The 23,906-nt window shown below is 37.6% G+C and overlaps 1 protein-coding gene across 11 annotated transcripts in view; it reads left to right on the forward strand.

The window, feature by feature from the left end:
- Window positions 1-23,906, forward strand: part of BTRC (beta-transducin repeat containing E3 ubiquitin protein ligase) — a 121,117-nt gene that overhangs the window by 3,142 nt on the left and 94,069 nt on the right. For 5 of the 11 annotated variants that reach the window (XM_077182954.1, XM_077182958.1, XM_077182957.1 and 2 more), the window contains exon 2: window positions 13,564-13,632. The exons of 4 other annotated variants lie outside the window; for them this stretch is intronic. In XM_077182954.1, the coding sequence (XP_077039069.1) occupies window positions 13,564-13,632 (69 nt within the window). Of the gene's footprint in view, window positions 1-13,563; window positions 13,633-14,736; window positions 14,856-23,906 lie in introns of those variants that run through there. 2 more of the 11 variants (XM_077182955.1, XM_077182960.1) reach the window with 2 other exon arrangements.

Genomic DNA, 23,906 nt, shown 5'->3' on the forward strand with positions numbered 1-23,906 from the left:
TATCATGTATTCTGCGCATCATCTTTCAAAAGTTTTGTTGGTGTTTTTAGTTTTGTTTTTTTGAATGAAAGATGGTTCATAGGTTTAAAGATGATCTTTAAATAGTCCAGTGTTCTGCAGCTGCAGCAAAGATTTTACCAGAGTCTTAGTTCACTTCAGCCTCTTTTATTTTTCGTACAGTCCTGCTGATGAAAGTACACTCTTTATAAAGTACAGTGTATAAGAAACTGATGCACAAGCTGAAGAGAAAGCAGAACGTGCCCATTAATCTAAAAAAATGCACACAAAAGTCCCACCCAAAGCCCCCTGCCATAGACAGCTCTGCTTTTATACATTCAGGAATATGGGATTTCCGTAGTCAGTCATTTACAAAAGAACAAGAAATCGAGGTGCTCAGTAAGTAACTTTCAAGTTTGAATAAGTGTTTGAAACAGTAGATACAGTAGTGAAAGTACAAGTGTGATAGGCTCAACTGAGACTTTGATTAAATGTCATATAAAATAAACTACATAAGCCTGCATAGAATAGTAGATATTTTTTCAAAGTAGCTTCAAATGGTTCTGTTAAGTATACGAATGTTCTGATGATTATCTTTTTAATTAAAATGAGAAATCTTTGTTTAAAGTGGCATTCTTTTTTACGGCCTGTTACAGTCTCTGTAACAATCATTTCTTAAGTCTGAACGTTTTTAATTCCAGGAATCCATTTATATAAAACTATGTTTAGACTTAATTAAGGAACGATTCTTACAAAGCTTGTAAATAGCCAAGAAAAAAGGGACAGAAAATAAAACTGACATTCACACTTAACAGAATGATTGTTACAAGGTATGTAATATGCTATAAAAATACAATAAAGCCCTTTTTATAAGAGTTCATATTTTTTGTTCCTCATTTTGAAAGGTATTTAAGAAAAATATCAAAGCTCTATGAAGCGACATCTGTTTTCTTGAATGGACTAGTGACAACTTCAGTTGTGTTTAATTAGCAGTGCTTGGAACAGTACCTGACCAGTTTGGGGTCCCATGTAGGACCATTTGAGAGGCAAAAGCTTGATACTTAACAGACTTTCACTTTCTCAGGCTTTATGAATTAATTAATTTGCAATAATTTACCTAATTTCCTGGCTCATGAATAGGAAGAAGTCAGCCTGAGTGTTCTTCGTGGTTTTTTGCTGTTTCACCCCCAAAATACCATTTTCCTTTTGGTTTTGGATGGTCAGATTCTAGGACTTGCTGATGGGCTTTCCAGTTTCACAGGAGAACCAGAGCCTTCTGGTTGTATTTTAAGATTCATCTGTGGGTTGTTTTTTTGGTTGTGGTCTTTTTCTTGGGAGGAGTTTTTTTGGTGATTGTCTTTTTTTTTTTTGGTTGTGAGTTATTTTATTTTTTAATGAGGGAAAACTCTGAAGTTCATTAATTTTTATACTTGCATGTTTGTAGGAGCTCCCACATAACTGGCAGGTAATATAGCAAAGAATAGCCAGTGTAATGGAAGGCTGAAAGGTAGTGAAGTTGGAAATTTTTTTCCTGCTGTGTGCATGTATATATATGGAACAGATGGACAAAGGCTTATACCTTAAAAGAGGCTCTGCTTGCACTGAACCTATGTCATTCATGGTGTCAGTAGGACCAGAATTTTTAAGAGCTGTTATTTGTTAGCTATTTAAAAAAAAAAATCTTTTGAGAACTTAGCAGTCTTCCCAGTAACATATTTGTGTCAGGGACATTGTGGCAGAGAACCCTTGGGATCCAAAGCAAGGAAGTCATGAAAGCAGTGAGAATAATTTCGTAAGCTGGGGTAGCAGAGCATTGCCTCTTGAATGTGGGGTTGCAAATCCTGCTTGAATATTACACACGCACTTACCAGTTTTCCCAATGGTACTGAAATAGCATCCTGTTTTTTTGGGTGTTTGTTGGCACTAGTATATTGTATGGAAAACATTGGTTAATTTTCTTCTACCCCAAACTTCTTGCTGTAGATTTTTCTGCACTTGGTGCAGGCCTTTGGTACTTCAGTAACTTCACCCTTGCTTCTCTGGCAATGTTTCATTTCAGCCACTTTGCTCCATTAAATGTATGCAATTAGAAAAGCAAATGGCAAATTTGCTATCGCATCACTGAAGTATTTAGTTTCATAGACTTAAAAAGCCAAATTTGTTGCACCATGCTCTCCTCACTGTAATATGTACTATAAACATCAGAGAGAATAGGCTGACCTTAATATTTGCTTCTCAGACTAAATCGCCGCCTTGCAGCAGTTATTTCCCACTGAATAAAAAGTTTAATTTCACGCCCTGATTAGTGCTAGTATGTGCAGGTGGATATTTATTTTATGCAGCTAAACTAATCTGCCTTGGCAAATTATTTGCCAGTCAGCAGAGCTATAATTCCTCTTGAGTATTTGGTACTAAATTATCATTCTCATTAGTGAGATAAAGCAGACTTAGTTCTAACCACGAAGTTTGGTTAGGCAAAGGACTTCCTAAATAGTCTTTGGAAGATACAAGATGTGCAGTGGCCTCAACATTCTCAGTATCCTAAAATGGTTTGTGATATACAAAAAGGTGATGAGGATTTTAGAGGAAAAAATAAAATTATTCCATAGTTGTGTATTATGTCTGGAGATAAGGTAGGAATGTACAGTGTTCAGAGATCACCTCTTTAAGAGGTGCCTAATGAAGAAAAAAATCAAATGGTCATCTTTGGTTGGCCATGAAAATACTCCAAGCTCTGATGTCTGGGCCATAAATGAGATGAAATATAAAGTTATGTTGTTTTCTTCTTTATTTTCAGTGCTAGCAGCTTCTGAGGTAGCAGAAATAATGACTTGAGACAAAAAGTTAAATGGTTGAGGAAACTTCCTGGTCCGGTCTCATTTAAAATTCACACTCTGAAAACATTTAAAGTGGGGATCAGAAAGTATTTCCTGACATACAAATGTTGAGTGGATATGTTTGTCAAGTGAATGTGTTCATCCATTGTTTTGTTTTCTATGAATTTTACTGTTTTGATAGTTTGTTTGCATTATAAAACATGTTAATGAAAGATAGTTATTTTCTGTTACAAGAAGAGTAATTTATATCTGGAAATAAGAATTCTCACTAAGTGGGATCCCTTCACATAATACTAACTTGGTTGTCATGTATTCTTGTCATATTCATTTTCTCGGTGATTACTGCAACAGTATTTAGAGTCACACTTAAGACCAGCAAAACCAGCAAGCTGAACAACTTGATTTTTTTGTATAAAAATTTTCCTGCTAAATTCATCAATGCAGATGGAATCAGCTGTTTTCTCACTTCCTTGTCTGCTTGTATTGCATCATCTTAAACTCCACGCATTTGTGTAATATTTAACTGTCCTTAGTAGCAAGCTTAACTGGTATTTCCAGTACTGAGTGTTTTCTTCAGTCTTCCTCATTTCTTCCTTACAATTCAGGAATGCTCAACAAGGATTATTCTTTATACATTTTAAGTGTTTTTGCACAGAAGGGCTGAATCCACTGTGTGTTCAGCTGTGGAAGCTGGAAATTAATTGTAGCATAGCAGCGTCCAGTGGCTGCAGCTAAAGAGTTAGTGCTCAAAATACAATTAATAAGCAATCAAACATGAAGCTGTTTCCCTGACAGGGTACTGATTAGTGCTGTGAAAAACTTCTTCATACCACAGAAATGGTTGAAAATAAACATCCTGGGAGTTGCATTAAATATTTCCTGCTTATTAAACAACATAGCTTTCTAATGACAGTTTTTCTGAGGTGCTGGGGAGCTCTGGTGTTGGACAAATGCTGCCACTGCTTGCAGAAAGAGAGAGCTGAAGCTCAGAAATTTGCCAGGAGTCATGGACTGGAGGAATTTGTGTCGGGTGATAATGTACACTGATAATAGGAGGCAGAATACAAAGAAACTAGTTCTTCTAATAGCTACCCTTGTGCTTCTGACCATGTTTTGGTTAATTTTACAATTGGCTAGCCACCTGTTAAGATAACCCATTTTATCATTAAACAAAATTAATTTTAAAAATGGCTTGAAACTGTCTGATTTTAATGGGATCTGAATATTCTTAGTTTTAATCTGCCTCATGAGGCTTGTCTTTCTTCTGGGAAGTACATTGTTACATCATTAAAATATCATCCCCTACTGAGAGAGAAATCGGTCCCATTCACTAAATGGCAATGCAGAAACAATGACAAGTATTTCTAAAAACTGCATTAAAATTCATTTTTTTCTCTTCGATGTGCAAGTTCCGTGGTCCCATTAAGCAATGGGTGCTCAGCCTATTTGCCACTGTGCATGCACAGCCAGATTTGTTAGCTGGGGTGGCAGAAGGGTTCAGAAGCAGACACAATGACTTATAGTTTTAAATTGTTTCACTTTTTCACAATGATTTTGCTTGGAAACAAATGATTGATCATAATTTTGTTCTCTCTAGCTACTTCTAGTCTTCCTCTGTACTGAAAATTGAGAAACATCTGATTTAATTTTCCTTCCCCCACTGCTAAAACAGGGTCTTGTGCAGTCATTTTGATGAGAGCAACGGAAAGGAGAGAATGAGGAAGAATGGGAAAGCTCAGCATGGGGCCTTTCTAGTCTTCTTGAGGGAAGGACAGAAGTGTTTCCAGTCTGTGGGCAGGAGACGTGCAGCCTCTTGGCAGAATACATTGGAGTAACCAGTTTGGACTAGAAACAGCAAAAAGGCCTAATGCTGGTTTAATTTGCTTCATCCCATGGTGAGAAGGGAAAGGTTGCAGGGGCATACTACAAAGGAATGAAAAAGTTTTTAAGTACAGTTTTATGTTAGCAGAGCAATAGTAAGTATGTTCTTTTAACAGTAGTCTAGATGGACCTATCTATTTCAGAAGCACCTGAAGAAGATGGTAGAGAGGGAATTTGGATAACAACAGCCAATGCAGAACTCTGGTGTGAATTTTGTCAGCTGGCTCTGTGCCCTGGATGGGATTTTTCCATTTGTAGGAATACTTGCTCATGATATTTCCACCTTAGGACACAGTTATTCTTACAGAATTGTAAGAATTTTCCTCAAATAGAGTGGGATGGATGAAACACTGTAGAGAAAGGTGATGGCAGTCTTTGCTTGGATACTAATCAGGGCTGGATTGTCTGCTGACTAGAAAAGAGTCTGAATGTTTCCATGCTTACCCATATAGGAACCAGAACAGTCTGTAGTTGTTTCAGAGAAAAATGGTCTATCATGAAAGTCTGTCATACAATGTAGTCAGTCTCCCTCTCTACACACATCATCTGTAATTTATTGTGAGAGCAATACAGAATGGAGCAGTGTTTATGTGGGAGTTGCTTTTAGTTTATGGATAGTTGGCCTTGAATCCTGTCTATTAGGAAGATGTTGGCAATTCTCCAGGGGGGTTGTTCATTGGGACTGCCCAATGCCCTTAATTCTTTTTTGCCAAAACTGCCAGCGTGATTGAGAAATGCAGCCAGCTATCATTCATCTCCTGCAAATTAGAACAATGAGAAGGGGGTGTAGTCTCAAGAAATGATGGATTGATCTTGTTTTAGAAGATGAGTCTTAGAGGCATCTCAACAGAAAGAAATCCAAATAATGTTAACAGCCTCTTCAAACGTGACAGAAGCTGTTTCCTCTTGTTAATATATTCCAAAGGAGAAAAATCTGCATTCCCTATTCTTTTTGTAACTTTTTCCTTTTTATTTTTCCTTCTCTTGACTACGATGACTCCAGTGAAGGGTATTGCTCTAGCACTTTGTTACAGCTGTTGTTATAAGCAAGCATAAATACCCTGCAAGTTTTTTACTGACAAAATATTCCTGTAATGTCCTGACCTTAACATAAGAATTTAAGTGGGGGTGATAAAGGGCCCATCAGCGAGAAGACGTGTCGATGTTGGACTGCAGTAGGTCTTGTGGAGCATGGGTTCAAGTCTGATATTGGCAACCAAAGTACTCTCTAAAGCTTTCACAAACTAGTGAAAGCAGTTGCTAAGTGGAATTCTCTTTGCTATGCCATTGCAGAGCTATTCCAAATTTGACTACTTTGAAAGTCAGAATCCTAGTTCTTATTGTCCTGCTTAACTCCTTTCATGGCTAATTCATTCTCATTAGTTCATATGCCAGTGTCCTTGAGCTTAAACAGCTCTCCTTGTTCCCCTGTGTTCATCTGCAGATTCTTGTGGAGAGCAATCATATTCTGCTCTGAGCTGGATCTGGTCAGGCTAAACAAGCATTCTTTAATTTATTTTTCCTTCTGTTGTAAAACATTTCCTGGAACTTTTGATCATCTTAGTAGACCTTTTTAAACAGCTGCAAAATTTGATTAGTGTTCCTGAAACACAAATGATCAGAGCTATACAGAACATTCCAGGAAATATTTTATGGATTCCTTGTGCTAAAGCAGTGATCCTACTTCCTCTCTTCTGGGAATTTTTTACTTTATACACTATCCTGTAATAGTATTTCCCATTTATTTCTGCGGCCACATCTTATGGGTGAGCCATCATTATCTAATGAGTAACATATCCCAGGGCCTCTTTCCCTCTTCTCAGTTACTGAGTTCCTAATTTATAATGGAAATAATGTAACTTTTTGATTTATATGCATCATGTGTCACTTCTGTTACCAAATCTTCAGGATGCTTTGTCCTATATATTTATGATGTCTCTTTAATTTCATTAGCACATTGGAAATTCTTGAGTATTTTAGCCATTAGAGAGAATATTTAACATTAATTTCAAAAATAAGAATAGATTTCAACAAGGGTCATTCTCTGTACAGCTTAATGGTTCCTTTTTCAAAATTGCCTGTGATGCTTTACAATTTTTAGTTTCTTAGCCTCCTTATAACTCCAGTATTAATCCTAATCCTCTTAATTTTAACTAGTAACTTCCTACATGTCATCTATCAAATGCTTAACTACTTCTAATTTGTCTGGACTTCAGTGATCTTCTTAAAGAAGAAGATTGGGTTAGTCTAGCACTAATTCTCATTTGTTCTAAATTGGGAGTAGATTTACTTAGCCTCCCATGGTGACTGTTTCATTTTGGCAATAGTTATCAGTACTCAATCTCAGTAGAAGCCCTTTCTTGGGAGACAGGACATCCTGTTGTTATTTGGCTTTGGCTTTTTCTTTTTTGGCCAGCCATTTCTGCAACATTTTAGGTTCACTCTGGTTAGAATTACAGATGGTTGTTCTGTGTGAGGATGCTACCAGGGGCTGCCCATTAGATGTCTTCAGCTGCTGCTGTTGCCCCTGGTTCATTCTGGCATTGCAGTCTTCCAGGACAGAAGGTGATGCTTTGGTGTTTCTTGGTTGAAGGAGGAGTTTGCTCTAGTTAAGCCAAGCAAAGGAATATTTGAATCCTATGCCAGGAATTGAGAACTGTCATGGAGCTGAACTTGGCACAGGGTATTTACATAAGGAAAAGAAATTTAATATATTTTGGTAAGTTTTTGAGGCAATTAGTTACAGATTCCAAGTTACTTCTGATGGGTGAAAAGGTCCTGCATTGTAATTGTAGCAGAATGCTTTGTAAGGGAAATGTATTTGGACAGAACAGCCATTCCTGCAAAGAGGAAGTGTTTTGGTTACTTTATTGAACAGGAAAATGTTTGGCTAGTGCTGGAGCCTGCTCAGAAGACAAGAGCTCAGTAGCTAAGCAGAAAATGTGGTGGAGTGCTGAAGTGTGCTCTCCAAATTGTCTTGTTCTCTTTAGAAAAAAATGGTGTTCCTTTTACAAATTCATCTGCTTAATGTGTGAACTGCAGATTTCCTTCCAGGATAGTTGGTACAGACCTGTAACCCATCTCTCCTGCATGCTTTCTTGACTGTTACCTAAAATTCAGCAGGAGATTGGGAAGGTGAAAGTTAATACTGTAGGTTCTTAGGCTGATTATGGAGATTGTCATTTTCCAAACTCAATTTTGTTTACCTTGGCTGTATTTTTGTAAAGTACAGGACTTTCTATTCTTGATGCGCTGAATTTTAGTGAAAAATTAGAATCCAGGTGAGGTCTCTGACTTTTCTAAGGACTTAGAAAAAAAAGACACAATACTTGGAAGGCAGCAGCTTCATTTTGTTGATCTCTGGACTAGCTTCCAGCTGCTGTTTTATACATAAAAGCTTGCACTGTGAATGTCACTGTTCCTGTTGATACTTACCTGGCACAAAGTCAGGAAGTAGCATGAGAAATGGTCTTCACCACAGATCTTGCAGTCTTGAACGAGGCTGGATATAGCATTTGAATTTCATACTTAAAGTGTCAAATGGTTGTGAAATCAAGCATGGGCACAAAGAGAATCTCCACACTGCTAGAGTAAGCACGTTTGTGGATCTTGCTGTTACTTTGCTCAGAGATTAATGGAGTGCTGTCATGGGTCTCCATTTGGTTTTCAATACCTTAGGTTAATATTCTTGTGAGCCCTAAAGAAGGTGTCCAGGTGTTTCATGTTACAGAAGTAGTTTACCTGGTTGCTGCTGCTCTTGAAGGATATAAAAAACTCTTGCATCTATTTATCTGTCAAGTTGTATAAATAGACCCTCTCCAGTGGGAGTTGGTTTTGAGCTGATCTCAGTCGAGGAACTCAGGCAGGTTCATTAAAGAGCTGGAGTAGCCATGTTCACCACGTGCAGTGAACTCATTAAGTTCACAGGCAGTCAGAGCCTACTGTTTGAGAGTGCTGTGTCCTTCTGAAGGAGCTTGTATCAAACTGTGAGACCTGACAGTCAGCTGACTCAGTGTTTGTTCCTTCTTTCTACAAAATCTCACAAAGGACACACTTAAATATTAGCAACTTAAGCTTTTAGGATCAGATAGCTCATGGGTTTTTCTCCTAATAACAATGAAAGATTTTGAAATCGTGTGTTTGGTTTTGTTGAATTGGAGTCCACAGATCTACCTCTGCCTTATTTTGAGTATTGCTTTGGGCAGTAGAGTCAGGGATCTGTTTGGGCCATGAAGTTGTATCTTCTGTAATAGGAATTCAGTTTATTGCTGTAATGGATACAAACTCATTACAAGTTCTAGGCCACAGGAGATACTTTCCTTTGCTGTGGAAGTCATCTCAACTGGACAATCTTCAGTGCAACTGGCCATGCCCTTCCATGTCAGTGACTGACAGATCTAATTCTGCTTTTGTAGCCGACAGCCTGTTAGTTAATGGAGTCCTGAATATTGTTACTCAGAGGCAACCTTCAGAGTATTAAAATGCATTATTCCTGTTCCTCACTTGATAATTATCAAACAAGGTGTTATATCTAATGAATTCAATGCTATTGTCAAATAAATACTGTGTGTAGATCATGACTTAAAAGAAATGGTAATATAAGTCACTTCATTATTGCTTTGCAGTGATGGAGAGAGATGGGTTTAGTTTGCTTGTTTAAATCCCATGTGATGGAAACCCAGAGTGAATGTCTTCTCTGAGGGAACAGCAAGCATTATGGGTGATATGATCAGATTAATAAGATCCTTAGTACATATATATTTCATATAAGTCTCAATTTTCTCCCTCCCTCATTTCTTTTTACATAGAAGCAGATGAAATGGAGAAGCAGCAGTATTGCCTTGGAAGTACCATAGTAGGTTTCCTTTCATAATTATCATTCTTGACATATTTATCCTTTCTTATGGAAGTGAAGATGCAGATATTTAAGAACCCTTCTTGCACAAAAAAGCCCAATTTCCGCTCAGTACTTAATTAGCACTTGTTTATGACACAGCATCTGATTTGATTTTCGAAACAAATTGCACAGTAAAGAGGCTGATATTTAAACTGTATAGTAACCACAGCTCCAGCTGTGACTCAAATCTTGTAAGCCTTCAGGGGTTGTGTTTAGGCTTAGAAAATAGGAACTCAGGCCTGTAATTAAATGTCCTCTGAAAATCAGCCTTGGTAGAGAGTGGAGAGGGTACCACTGAATTTTAAATTACTGACTTGTTCTCAAGAATCATTCTCTTGTTCTGGGCCTTGCTAGGGACTGCAGAAATCAAAAGGATTAAAAATGGAAGAGTAGATTACTAAAGGAAAAAAAGTCAGGGGTTGCAGACAAAGAGATGAGCAAAGTAAGCTATTTTGGCTCCCCAGTTTATAGACGTATGCAATATATATAATTTTAATACATGGCTAACGTATAGAAAACAAGTTCTGTGGACACCAGAAAGACTAGGGAGAGTTAAGATTTCATACACAATAAAACTGCATTTCAGAACTGTGAGTAAGGTGCTGATGGTTGTGGAATAAGCCATCTGGGATAATGGAAGGCTCATTTTTAAACCAAGGCCTCAATAATAAACATGAATGTCTTGGAAAAGGAAGTAGACTAAGTTATATTACAAATTAGTCACTGACCTAAATCAAAATGTGAAATATTCACAAAATAGCATGATATAAATTAGCAGTTAGAGTGCTTTCAGAGTTACTTTTTGAGGAAAGCAATCACTGTTGATGCTATTGAAAAAGAGAGCAAAATTCCCCTAGCAGCCTGACTTCTAGTCAAGGAAAATGCTGGAGCAGATGCTACGAGAAAATACTGTGCTTATGAATGGTATTGAACCATGAGCATAAACGATGTGTGCTCATGAAAATACAAAAATGAGTAGGTCTTGCTGGGCAATTAATTGTATTGCTGGTGGAATTGCTTTGAATGGATCATAATCATGGAAGATTTTAGTGTTGATTTATAAATTAATACAGCTTCCAAACAAGACCGTGTTCTGGATCCTACATATTTTTAAGACTGGGGGAAAGAGGGGCAATTTTATTTTATTTTTTAAAATTGACAGTCCTCTTACAGACCTGTCTGCTGTCATTGGGATACTGCAATTCAGAATATTTTAACCAGATGTATTACTTTAATTGCCTCTCTCTGCTGAAGAATGCATTCCTAGGGGTCATTTACAGTGTGCCTTGGAAAACCACAGAAATTCAGAATGTAGGAGATTGGCTAAACTTTTACAACCAGTCATCAATCTGAGAAATTTTAATTAAATTATGCTTTTCTATTGTGCTTATTTTGATGTAAATGGGGGTTCACTTGTGCAAATATCCCACTTTAATGGCATAAGCAGCAGTATGTGGGTAATGACACACATACCTTGTAAATGCTGGTAAAATTTGCTTCTCTTCTGTGTAGTCTCTCATTTCTTCTTAAATGAGAGCAGGTTTATCAAATGCAGAGGAGACGTACCTCTGATGAATACAGTATTGAGAATGAGTAGTGGGTCTTAGTTTCTCCTATTTTTATGTTTCACTTGTCAGCATTGAAAAATAAATTGAGTTTACAGTAGCTGCTAATCTGCCAAAAGTCCTGATTGCTTTTATTACAATACTCAAGCAACTTTACTTTTGAGTCACAAAAAATTGTGTTGGTAAGAGTTGTCTAAATAGAAATGCATTGTTATCTTTACTACTGGAAACACTTCTGTTGGAGAGTAATCCTGTTGCTGGCAACAGATTTGTTAATACACTTACATATTTGCAGGACCAGGGTCTTCAAATTAAATGGTTCAAGTCAGTGTCTTTAAATCAATTATTCAGACTGCTCTGGAGTGATGGACTACCACGTGTTAAGCAGCTTGCTGGTCTGAAGAGCTTGACTGTTATCTTTTAATTCGTAGGTTAGGTGGCAGAACTACAAACAAATGAAGTAATTTTTCACAATTTATTGTGAATGCAATTTGATTCTAGCATCACAACAATTTGTTGTGTGAACTTGGGCACATCTGAGACTGGTATTCAGGTCTCTCTACTTGTGACACTGATTTCAAATGATTGTTTCTGCTTATGAGGACTTCTAATTTTTTTATGAGGACTTCTAATTTTTTTCCTGGATAGATACATATTGGGCTGTGCTACTTTGAAAAAAGAAACTGAAGCACTTGAACCAGAACTATACGTATTTCTGTAGTGTTCTTGCTAGATATACAGTACTTCATATAGTTTCTTCCATTTCCAAAGCACATAGAAATGTCAAGGGCTCCACTCAGCAAACCTGTGAGGTGGGTTAAATGAGTGTTGTCCCCATTTTACAGTCATAGAGAGACTAACCACCCATGAAGTTAATGCTGAAGGAGGCTTAGGTCTTGGAGGATGATGCTTCTAGCTGTGGGAGAAGTCTCCTAAAACAGAGTTTGTTAATGTGTTAAGCATTGCAAGTGCAAACGCAGCAGGTGAATGCAGTAACCAGACATACTTGACTTTAATTTATCAGCACAATGGTGGTTATTAAAATTCATGTTCAGCTGAGATCATTGGCTAGGACACCAGGGCATAATCTTACTACTACTTTGGAAGATTTAGGAGGATTTAAATTCAAACTGGAGAGAAGCAAAAATAACAAGTGCTTAAAGTATACTGCAAAATCCTGAGTGTGTACTTCTCTTTAGAGGCAAGATTTTAGTCCGTTCTAGTTCTTATTTTATTTTCAAATTCCAAGGCTGCCCACCATAGGTGTGAAGGTTTGTCATTCGGCCATAACACTTTTTTTCTCTCCAACAAATTGTATTTTTTGGTGTTACAAGTACCAAAGTGGATGCAGTTTGTACAAACTAAATGTTGTGTTGACTCAAGAACAAGTGAGAGTAAGCTTATCTTCAGTAGAGCCATTCTGAAAATGAGTAAGCTTTTTCCAGCCTTCCAGGAGGAGTGAGTGGTAGGGGCACACATCTGATTTGGAGGGGAGATACTGTGAGTTAAGAAAGGGATTGTGAAGTTGTTTCAAGAAGTAAGAAAAATCTCTGGACTTGGTGTTTGTGGATGTTCTATCTGGTCCTGTTGCTTAGACATGATTTTAATTTCTAAGCATCTCCTGTTTTGGGGGAAGGGGAGGGGGAGCACTTGAATCCACTTGAATGAGGGAGTATCTTTGAACTACAAATAAATGTCACGTCAGACAGTGTTTTGGGGTTTGTTGCATACTTTTTCCTAGCTGAAAGTTATGTTATATATGTTTTGTGTTTCTAGAGCAATTTGGTGTCTTGCCTTTTCTTCAATCCAATAAAGCATGAAAACAGTAAATGGGGGGGAGATTATATTTGTCTGTCGATTTGACACAAAAATTATGGCTGTGTGTAAGTATAATAACCTGTTACCCTGGTATTAAGGCTACACTTCTTCAGGAATTTTCTGTCATATCTTCATGTTGTCCAGTGTCTGGTCTTGATCATGTTGAGGATGGTAACTGTGAAAACATTCATAGCTTGACTACTGCTGTTTTGACACCATTTGCTTTTTATGTAGCGTCAAAAGCATTAACGACCATTGGTCTTTGCTGTTGCACCCACCACAGAGGCTGTGCTTATCCAAGTGCATTTTTGTGGAAATTAAAAGAAATACCTATATATATACTGGACTGAAATGTAAAATGGTGTAAAACATAAAAATGGTGACTTCATTAAAAAAGTGTTCTTGAAGCAGCTGATATCAGAGCAGTAAACGAGAACTAATCTGGGGACTAAACCTTCATATGGTGCTTAAAAAAATCTGCATTGTTTAAAGTGCTCCAGAATTTAGACTTAGGTTAGCTAGGTCCCAGTGTAAAAGGAGGTCTCTCTTTATGTCTATTCTCTCCTAGCCCCGAATACACATGCCAAAAGATGGATTTCAACTTATATCTTCTGGATACCAAGCATGGCTAAAGCAGGTTGGACTGTATTATTGTTATTCATCTCATGTGAGGGACCGTGTTAGACACCTGTGCTTGTCTCATTAGTGAAGTACATAAATGAGGGTGTAATGAAGTTACAGTGCCATGTTAGCTGATAAACCTCATAGCCATCACTGTTTTGTGTTTATGCATGCTGTGTTTGTATAACATTTTCTCACCAGTCTGATGAATGTGCACTTCCTGTAAATAAAAGTTCAAAATGCAGTCACCTGGAAGCGAAGAGGGTCAGAGTCTGAGAACAGATCTACAACAACAGCTTGAATTACAGAATTAAAATGGGCCTTCAAACACAAAGCTGCATGGTGGTGGTGCTGGTAATAATGGGGAGGCCACTGGGTTAAAACTCAAGAGAATTGCATCTAGCATCTAATTCAGATCTGCCTGGGTGAATCAAGTATGGACACTTACTCACATCACATAACAATTGTGCAGTTTGACACAGTCTGACACTGTGGGGAGTCCCCACTCGGAAGTGGCCTAGTGCTATATTACTCTGGCTATTATTAAAGGCCAGGCTTTAGATGTCTCAGCAGTCTGCCTCTAGCAATTGCTGTCAGCTTTTCACTTTTGTGAGTGAAAAATCCCCCTTCAGAAAAAATAGCTTAATTTACAAATGGCCTGTACAGATCTGTTCTCTGATGAACATATATGATGAATCCTGTGTCCTTGAGAATACATGGCTTAAAGTTGCTGTTTCTATAGAAAGCCAGAATGTGTTGTTATGGCAACAAAAACTGAAATATGAAAACAGCACAGATAAGCTGCATCCTGTTGTCATGGCAACTGCAGTTGTGAAATGACAAAACGTGGTGGTGTAGGGATCTTCAAGGTGGTACTGTGAGCCCAACATAAACAAAGAGCCAACTCACTTGAGCAGAGTGTGAGAATGAAAAGCTGCACCAGCAAATCCCCTTAAAATATGAGAGTTTCACTGAAGGTGCTAACAGGATGGTTTTGATAGTCTCCAGTCTTGTGTCAGTATCTTAGAAGCAGTAAGTAGTAGTGTGCTTGTGCAAGCTGCTTACTGCTGTCAGCTTCAACAGACAAGAGCTTCAACACCAATTAGAAGATGGGCACCAAATCTTATATTTGCAAGCCATTTCTTTGAATGAGTGATGTGCTGCAAGGGTGAAGTGTGCTTTGGAGCTTCTCTCCGAGAGACCATTTCTCTCTCTCTCCTCAAGTCCACTCCAGTGAAGGTCAGTTGGGACACTGAAGCTTCTGTTTTCTTGATTTAAACTTTGCTGAGCCGGAGGCAAGGTGTCTCAGAGGAATCTCAACTCTGCAATTATTGTCTCACAGAGCTCAAGTTTGTTGACCTATGGGGCATGGCATCAGTTTCTGTTTCTTATGTGGATTGGGAGAACAATAGGAAGAGGGTTGTGTGGCTGTTCTGTTTTCCTTTTACTTCTGAGGCCAAGAGAGCAGCTTTACATTACCAATGCTGTGATGCAGGTTGGATATATGCTTTTTGGACTCTGAAAAATACCAAGGGGGTAAAAAACCTAAAGTGCACAGTAAAATTTCCAAGGAGGCTTTACACTAGGCAACCTCAAATAATAGAAGAATTTGCACTTTTTGAAAAAGATATTTTTAGTAAGCATGCTTTCCCTTTGATTTTTAATTTATTGATATTCGTTCTAAAGTCTATCTCAATCTTCTTACTCCTTGATCCAAGGAAAAGTTATAAACCTGTGCTTGTCATCAGCAGATACTGTCGTGGAAATAGCTTTGCTATTCCAATTTCGTGCTGTGATTTCACCACAGGAAGTATAAGGGTAAGGCAGTTGATACAAAGGCTGGGAAGAGCTTTCATGAGAAGCAGAGAGGTTAAATTTTTTTGAGGTGAGTTTGGTTTGGTATAGGATATCTATCAAAAGTACTACCTGTAGGATTCCTTAAAACCATGTATTGAAAAGAAAGCCACTTTTGATGTATGTAAAAGCATAATCTGCCTTTGCATCCAGATGGAATGGGGGCTGTGCATCAGGTTTATTCTCCTGTTGTCTGTATTTTTAACCAGATCCTAACTTAATGATTTTTTTTTTCCTCAGCGGGGCTGAGTATTGATCTGGTGCCTGACTTACACAGGATGTGAGAAGTATCCCAGTAACATATTGTATTAATGTGGACTAGAAGCAGTTTATATTACAGATGAGGTGGAGGAAGATGGAGTTCTGCAAGACTGGACACACACTATAAATATCCATAAAACTGACAATTTTATCTAAAACCAGTGCTGGCTGCATTTGCATATTTTCAGCCTTCTTAAGCTGGAGATAATAGTTGAACACTACCTGAGCATGGGTTGCCCACACTGATGTCATTACCCTCTGCCCTTTAATGGCAGGTTTTATATTTAATGTTGCTGTGCTGTAATGGAGAGTTGTGTTGTGTTTTTATGTGGGCTAGAGGAATACAATACCAATGGCCAGAAATACATGTTGCTTTTGGACTGGCATTTTAAGTAACCTGCATTGTTCTCTTTACTCTAGCTCTTTCCTGTTTAGGTGTTTGTCTTTTTGTAGAAAATGCAGTTGTTTTATTCAGCCTTGATCTTTGTTTAAGCTTTTGACTTGCTAGCAGTCTGTAACATCCCATCACCTAGATGCTGCCCCTTTGGAGACATGCCACAATTGACTTCCGAAGGGAAACAGGGAGAGAATGTTTGTGTATAAATACAGTCAATAGACATGACATTTTAATTCCTATATTATATGGGCACTTTCTATAATTTAAGCCAAACTATGAAACTGGGCAAGTTAAGCTAATTAGGTAAAATACTTACAAAAGCTTATTTTGATTACATAAACAGGGAAGTAAAAGTATCATTTTTAGGTGGCTTCTGAAACATGGTAATTCAGAAGCCTCCCTTTTTCATAGCATTGTGAGCAAGTATGCATCACGTAGGATATGTAATGTAATGCACTCATCTGAGCCTTTCTGCCTCCCACTGTCTTTTTGTAGTAGAATTTTTAAAGCCAAGTTATAAACCTGTAAATGTGTTTTATGCTGGAAATTCTTGGTGATACCTTAACTAGATTGGTACCAGCAAAGGCCAGTATAATCAAAACAAGGCACTTCAGATATTAATGGTCTGCACTTCAGTCAAGTCAGCTGGAAAAGAGAGCGTAAAAACCAGGACTGTGGTGAAACCAAGATTCTTCTGCTAAAATTGCACTTTGCTGAGAGAAAAATGAAATTATTCTGGATATATTTTGGTTTTGTAATTTTGTCATTTAGCATCCTTTTCTTAACTTCTAAAACATCTATTTTCAGTGGATCCATATGCTTTTTAAAATTCAGATACTAACTCCTTGGGTGGAAAGTTGAAATAAGATTTCTTTCTGCAGTTCATTTATTAATACTTGGCACTCATATAGTACATTATGTCCTCAAAGTGCTATGCAGGCATATCAGTTATCCTTGAAACACTTTTGTGTGGTAGGTGCATAACAATAACTCAGAGATTTTATGGAATTAAATAAAGCTAGAGATGAGGGAAAAATCTAATGAAACTTCTGTTTCATATCTCCACCAATGTACGTTTTTTCTCTGCAGTTTGTGTCATGAAAATAGAGAGAAGTTCTAGAAATGTTCCAAGATGAAGGGGTTTCAACACATTCCTTAGTATGCTGTGTTACTCTGCCCAAACTCATGAGGAATTGTTATTGATCAGGCTTTAGACACAGAATTATAGAATCATTAAGTTTGGAAGATATTTCTAAGATCAGACATAACGGAGCTTAGTGGCAATTGTGTTTTCTTGCTTACCAAAGAGCCAAGTCCACTTGGTCTAGTAAAATCTCCATTTTAAGCCTTCACATAGTTTCATCTTTAGACCTTGATGAGATTGCTCTTACTAAGTTTGGTGTTGTTTAAAGAAGCACACACAAGCCCCTGCAAGTTTTACTCCTTAAAGCAGGGTATGGCACCTAAATCTTAAATCTCTGCAGCTGCGTGGCTTTAGATTTATCATCTTCATGCATTGAAGAGCTATAATTATGAAAACATTAGTATTGTCGAGTTCAGATGTGATCCATATAAGTTTCCTCAAACACTTGGCAAATGAGGATCTTGTACACCTTATAAATGGCAGCTGGCCCCTTGCTGGGGCATGTAATTTCTGTTGACTTGAAATCACAGAGGTTGAACTCCAGTAACCACTCTTGGGGAAAACATTTCTTCACAAACATTTACCTAAAAGCTGTGATTTGACTCTCCCAGATCCCACTCAGGTAAGTTATTATTTGGATAATCTGAATACGTAAATCCTTTTCCATGTGTCTTATCTTTGATATTTAGAAGTAGTTAGTGAACTGGAATATCTTGTAAAAAGTTACTGTTAGCTAGGGAGTTACCAGAAGGTTAGAGAAGAGTTTGCATAATGCGTACGTTAAGGAAAATTTACTGAGCAATTACACGCAAAGTGGGTGGCTGAAGGGAAAAGAACCCTTTACAGCAGTTGGAGTTCTGTGTGCACAGCAAAGCTGGCAGAATGTGGTAACACCCTGAGGGTGAAGGGGAAAACTGCTGCATTGAAGTCAGTGATCTGTACCAGGCTAAGAAGTCCAGTATTACCTAAGTTTGGAGTCTAGGAAGAGTGTTATAATTGAATCTAGTAGCATGTTTCAGCTGCTGATTTGTGAGACCTAATTGTTTGGAAGTCAGACCCTGGTTGTGCCAGAAAAATACGCTCAGCTTTCCCAAAGTGAAATGTTGGTTTGCTTGATTCATGAAAAATGATCCAAGGGTCTTTAATGAGATAGCTCAGCTTTTGTTATGGCAAAGCAGGAGCACAAGCCACTTTGAATCATACCCGTACATGCTTGTGGATATGTGACCAAGGTGTCTGAACACAGTAGAAGATGAGGAATTGTGCAAAGCACTGGTTATTACAGCAGCCACATCTGGCCCTTCACCATTTGGGTGCAGTATGTGCAGTTAGAACTGTTGGTGGGCTGGTTGAGCCCTGTGAGATCCTTCCTATGGTCACACTCCAAGGATTACTACAGTTGTCTCTTTATTTTTATAAATTAATTTTTGTACTGTGGAAAGACTGTCAAGAAAAACTGCCAGTGATAAAGTCAGAATTACTTAGTTATAAGTGTGGCAAACTGGTCTGGAAGGAGATGCAAGGAGGTGCACAGTTTAACTGGATGGCTTTTGACTGTTGTTTTTTTGTCTTAATTAAGACAGCTTTTAATGTTTTTCTTATTTTCAAGTGAAAACAGGCAAAAAACTTTCTCCAAAAGTTATGAAAGTATTAATTTGCTCTGAGACATGCTAGTCTCTTTGGTAAGTTCATAATTGGGCAGAATTTTTTTTAAATGCATATTCTTGTCTCCCAGGTATATAACTACTTCATAACTGGTAAATCTGTATTCATATGTTAGGGTTTTTAAAGGCATATTATTTACACAATTCACTTGAATGGCTCCTCTGAAAGCTGTGTGGCTCTCTCATGTAATTATGTATTTAGTATGCCTTGCATCCATTGTTGGGATAGGGGAAAAGAAAAAAAACAACTAAGCCAACTAAGCCTCACAAAATCTACTAAAATAAATAATAAAAGAATATTCTCGTTCTGTTTTGGCAGCTTTTTTAGAAGTTGTATTATATACTTTTTTTTTCAGATAAGAAGAGCTACCAAAGCTAAAAAATGAAATATGTGTGGCAGGTTTTTTAATTGCGAAAGTATACAAGATGCACTGGGAGTATTTTTTTTAATACTTATATATATTTAATCAGAAAACACCTCTCAGAACAGTAGAGGGAAAAATAAGACATACCATTTCATTTTTATGTGTATGTGAGAGGTTAAAAGAATGAAAAGTGGACCAGGGAAAGGATCCAAAATAATTTTTCATCCAGAAGTAAATTTCTGGCATTGTTATTAAGTTTCATGAGACCAACATTTGTAATGTAAATAGCAGCTGCCTTATCTGATATGTTTCATGCAATGTGTTGCATTCTGTGGTGACAGGAATAGTGCAGACTGAACACAATGTGAAAGTGATGTATGCTATATTTTTGGCATTGGCTTAGTTAAGTATGTGACCAAAAAAAGTGTAAGAGGAACAGAGTGAGATTGAAAGGTATTAAAGTTTGTTCTCCCATTTTTTGTGGTGTATGATAAAAATAATTCTGAATATTAGGAATCCTAGTAAGATCTGAGTGTGTGTTTGATAAAGGATTAAAATTCCTTAGGCACATTTCCTGAGAATTAGGTTTTATAGAGCATGCAGGAAACAGTAGTGTGAAAGAGACTTTCAGGGAGAATTGTTCTTGCCAGCCATCCCATATTTGCTTTCTGAAGTGGTGATCTGTCTCCTCATATCAAGCTCACATCTGGTTTATATATTTCTAATACCCTTCAGAGCATCCTGTATGTTTTATCTGCTCCAGTTTGGCTGGTAGAATTTCTAGGGCCTCGTTTCCCCTCATGTCTTGGTTTCTGTAAGAGTTAGAAATTGTGATTGGTTTATTTTTAGAGTTCACCTGCGTAAGGTGCTGAATTCTGTACTGGAAACAATTCTGAACTAGAGAAGGACTGCAATAGATATGGTTAGCATCTGAAATTAATTTTATGTACAGTACTCCAAACACCAGCCCTTGGGGAGAAAATTTGGTTTCCTCTTGGGCTTTGTCACTAATTTGTGAAGATGTACAAAAAGTTATTAGGCTGCCTGTAAATCAAAGGTGTTTTAAGTGCACAGGTTATCATAAAGTTCAGGGGTAGTAGGTAATACCTCACTATTTTAAAATGTTCCACAATTAGAGACAGTAATTCTATACTACTGTCTAATTAATTTCTCTGAAGTGACTATGAAGAAAATATCCTTCAACTACTGTTTGGTTTTCTTTTGGTCATTCTTGTCTTACAGTGAGCTCAGTATAGTCAGTTTATGCTTTCATACCTGTGCATTGTAGTTGTGAACTGTAGTAGTTCAAGAGCTTTATTTTTCCCTGTGTAGAGCCACTTAGTTTTACAGGACAAGGTGATATATTTCTGACCTGTAACACAATTTACTAAAACTGTGTTAGTTACCCCTAGTATATTGTATTTGCTGAAGGACTAGAAGAGAACAAATTTGATAAGAAAAACCCAGTCTGAAATGGTAATGTATAATCTTGTAATGCAGTAGCAAATAAAGTAAATAACCAATTTTTAGCACTGGCAAAAATTTAGCCATTGAGTGTGTATTGAAATTTGTCTTTAGGACATCAGATAATTGGAAGAGAGGGTAGACTATTAGAGGCAGAACATCTGATGTAGTCAAAAAATGTTCTTGCAATATAATTACAAGAATAATTGAATAGGTTAAAATACATCTTCCCTTCAGCTAATGGTTACTGTCCACTCAGCTCGGGCAGAGGCTGTCAATGCTTCTAGCCTATTTTAATTCAAAGTAAGGCAAACCCATTTTAATCACCAGTGGAGCAGCTGGAACCGCCTCTGTCAGAAGGAGGATGCTGGTCTTGTTGGAAACTGTACTCCCTGTGTTTGTTTAGTGGGAAAATACATTTCAGAGTTCAGGGAGTGGGATTTTAAAATCAATTGGAAAAAGAAATTGGGTTTTTCATCAAATAATTCCCTGTTTTATGCCACTCAATGTGTATTAAAGATGCTTTGCTTTTCTAAATAAAAAGCTTTGCGTCTCTGGGTCTGAAAGTTGTGCAGACATCGAAGTATTAATGCAGTTGGGAGTTAGGAAAGTAAAGAGATTCTGCATCCTGGCCCAGTACTTAGCAAGCAATACCAGCATTCCCATTTGGCTCTGGTCCAAGCACTGTGCTTCTGTATCTTTGTTTTGATGAATCGATGTAGATTGACTTGAGTTCAGGAGAGGATTTTTTCAGTCAGCTTTCAAGTCATGAACATTGAGGCCAGTCCCTTGTTTGTGGAGCTGACAGTACAAAAGTGAGTGTTTGACACGTGGCTTGCTCAGTGCATGGGGATAGAGGCTGTTGAGATTTTTCAGAGATCAGGCTCTAAATGAAGTTGTTCTGGTGGGTCACTCATCTGATTTACACACAAGCTGTTTCTATTGAAGCACCTGGGGCCTTTTGTTCAGGCTTGTGAGTAAGCCTCTTTCAGTCACCAACAGTAATTTAGTGTCTCTGCTTCCTTCAATAGGTAAAAGGCAAGTACGAGAATGACATTTCCTTCCACACTGTGCAACTTCACGCTTATGTTTTTGAGATAGGTAACAGAACTGTGCCACTAATGTAGATTCTGTTATATACTGGAACAGATTCAGAAATCATCTAAGGTATTGGTAGTTTTTTACTTTGTACTTCCTAACTCTGGAACAATACTAAATGGCAGGAGTGCATGGGTGAGGAGTGATATCCTCTGTTGGACAGAGAGCTCTGCAGAATAGCCCTTCAGTGTTTTCCTTTGTTATTGTGGCAATTTTAGAGGAAGACATTTCATTGCCCTGTAAGTTCCCTGGCACAATAGACTGCCCTACCTGCAGATTGTAATGACTCTGACTTGAGCTGTAATCTCACCTAAACCTTGAGTCAACTTAAGCTTGCCTTTCCACTGACAGAGTGCTCCTGATTTTTCCTGTCTTTGTACCTTTCCATGCTTCAGTCAGTACAAATATTTAAAGTAACTTCTTTTTTTATATTGTCAGTCAGTTTTAATGGCAATCAGTTCTTTGAGTTCATTATCACAGTACAAAAACTTGAGGCAGCCCAAGGGATGGGAAAGCTTGAGAATATGGAATAAATGATAGCTGCCTCTCCTCTGTCATTGTATGAAAAAAAAAATCATCCCATTTATTCTGTATTATGTTATGAATCCTGGGATGGATAATAGTAAGCAGTTGATCCTCACCTAGTGAATTTGCTCTGCATCATCAGAGGAACCATGTAGTGAATCTCCTGTTACTGTGGTGTTCTTGGAGACTAATAAACAACTTTGATTTAAATAAATAAAATTGGTGAAATGCTTAACCATGGATGTCCATTTCATGTATTAATTTTTTTTTTAAAAGGTATTGTCACAACAGTTTTCAGTAGCTGTAGTGATACATATTACATTGCAAAGAAAAGATTGCTGGCATTTGGAAGGTTTTTTATGTGTGGGAGTGTTTGGGAGGTTAGAATGGTGGACAAGGAAGTATGGCTCACTTTTGTAGCTTGTTACAGTACTACAGCTGTAATTTGTAATTTTTTTGGCTTCAGGAGGGGCATTACATACAAGTAGCAAGTTCATGTGATATGTAGTACTATGATGTACTCAAATTCTTGAGTTTCATTATCTTTGTAAAGGGAAGAGTTGTTTGGTTGGTTTTTTTTAAATGAAAATGCAGTGAGGAATGTATTTTAAGGTATCATAAACTTCTATTGAGAATGTTTCTATAGGTTATATTCCCCAGCAGTCCTTAAATACTATTTCTGGAACAGCAGTGTAAATTGCAACAAAGTACAGCAAAGAATGTGGTGACAGACAAGGTTAATCTCTGTGTCTGTCTGCACAGGACCAGATTATGGATGTTGGTGATCACCTTTCTGCTCATTCAGAGATGGGTTATGTTGCTCTTACATACTCATTTAGTGCAAGATTGCGCAAGGTTTTCTAGCCCTCTCAAGAGCAGGAAGAAACGGAGGCTCAGAAGGCAGCTGTCATTTCATACCCATTCCAGCTGCCCTTTCCACTCAAATTTCCTCCCATCCCCTCCCCCTCTATTAAAAAAAAAAAAAAAGTGGGGGCAGGATTGCAAAAAAGAAGCATATGAGAGTTTAAAATCTCCAGCAGCTAATCTATCACATCCTTCAGTTTTCATGGCTATCTGCCAATTTAAAATACACTTGTTTTTTCCTGCCTTGCCAGTAATTAGACAAATGCAGTACTGCTTATGGCATCAAAAACTCTGTGTCTGGTAAAAGCAATTGCTATCATAATGCATCCCTAAATTTAATAGTAGTGGTGTAAAATGAATAAGCAGCTCTCTATTTCAAGGGGTAATGGCTTTAACTATCAAAATGGCTAGTATTTTCCTTGATTGGCTGCTTTGGCTCCTTTTTTGAATTTCTGTTTGTAGGAACTGAATCAATTTCTTATAAAAATTGTATTTTATTTAACAAACAACAAGGCAAGCAGAAACATGAGACTCTTATAAAAGTGTCACAAACTTTCTATTCACCTTGGATCATAGGTTTTTCCTTTTATGCTATTTACAGACAAAACACAAACCTTTTTTTTCCCTGCAAATATTACACTTAAAGTTGCCATT

The sequence above is a fragment of the Agelaius phoeniceus genome, chromosome 9, assembly GCF_051311805.1.
Source record: "Agelaius phoeniceus isolate bAgePho1 chromosome 9, bAgePho1.hap1, whole genome shotgun sequence".
Classification (NCBI taxonomy): Eukaryota; Metazoa; Chordata; class Aves; order Passeriformes; family Icteridae; genus Agelaius; species Agelaius phoeniceus.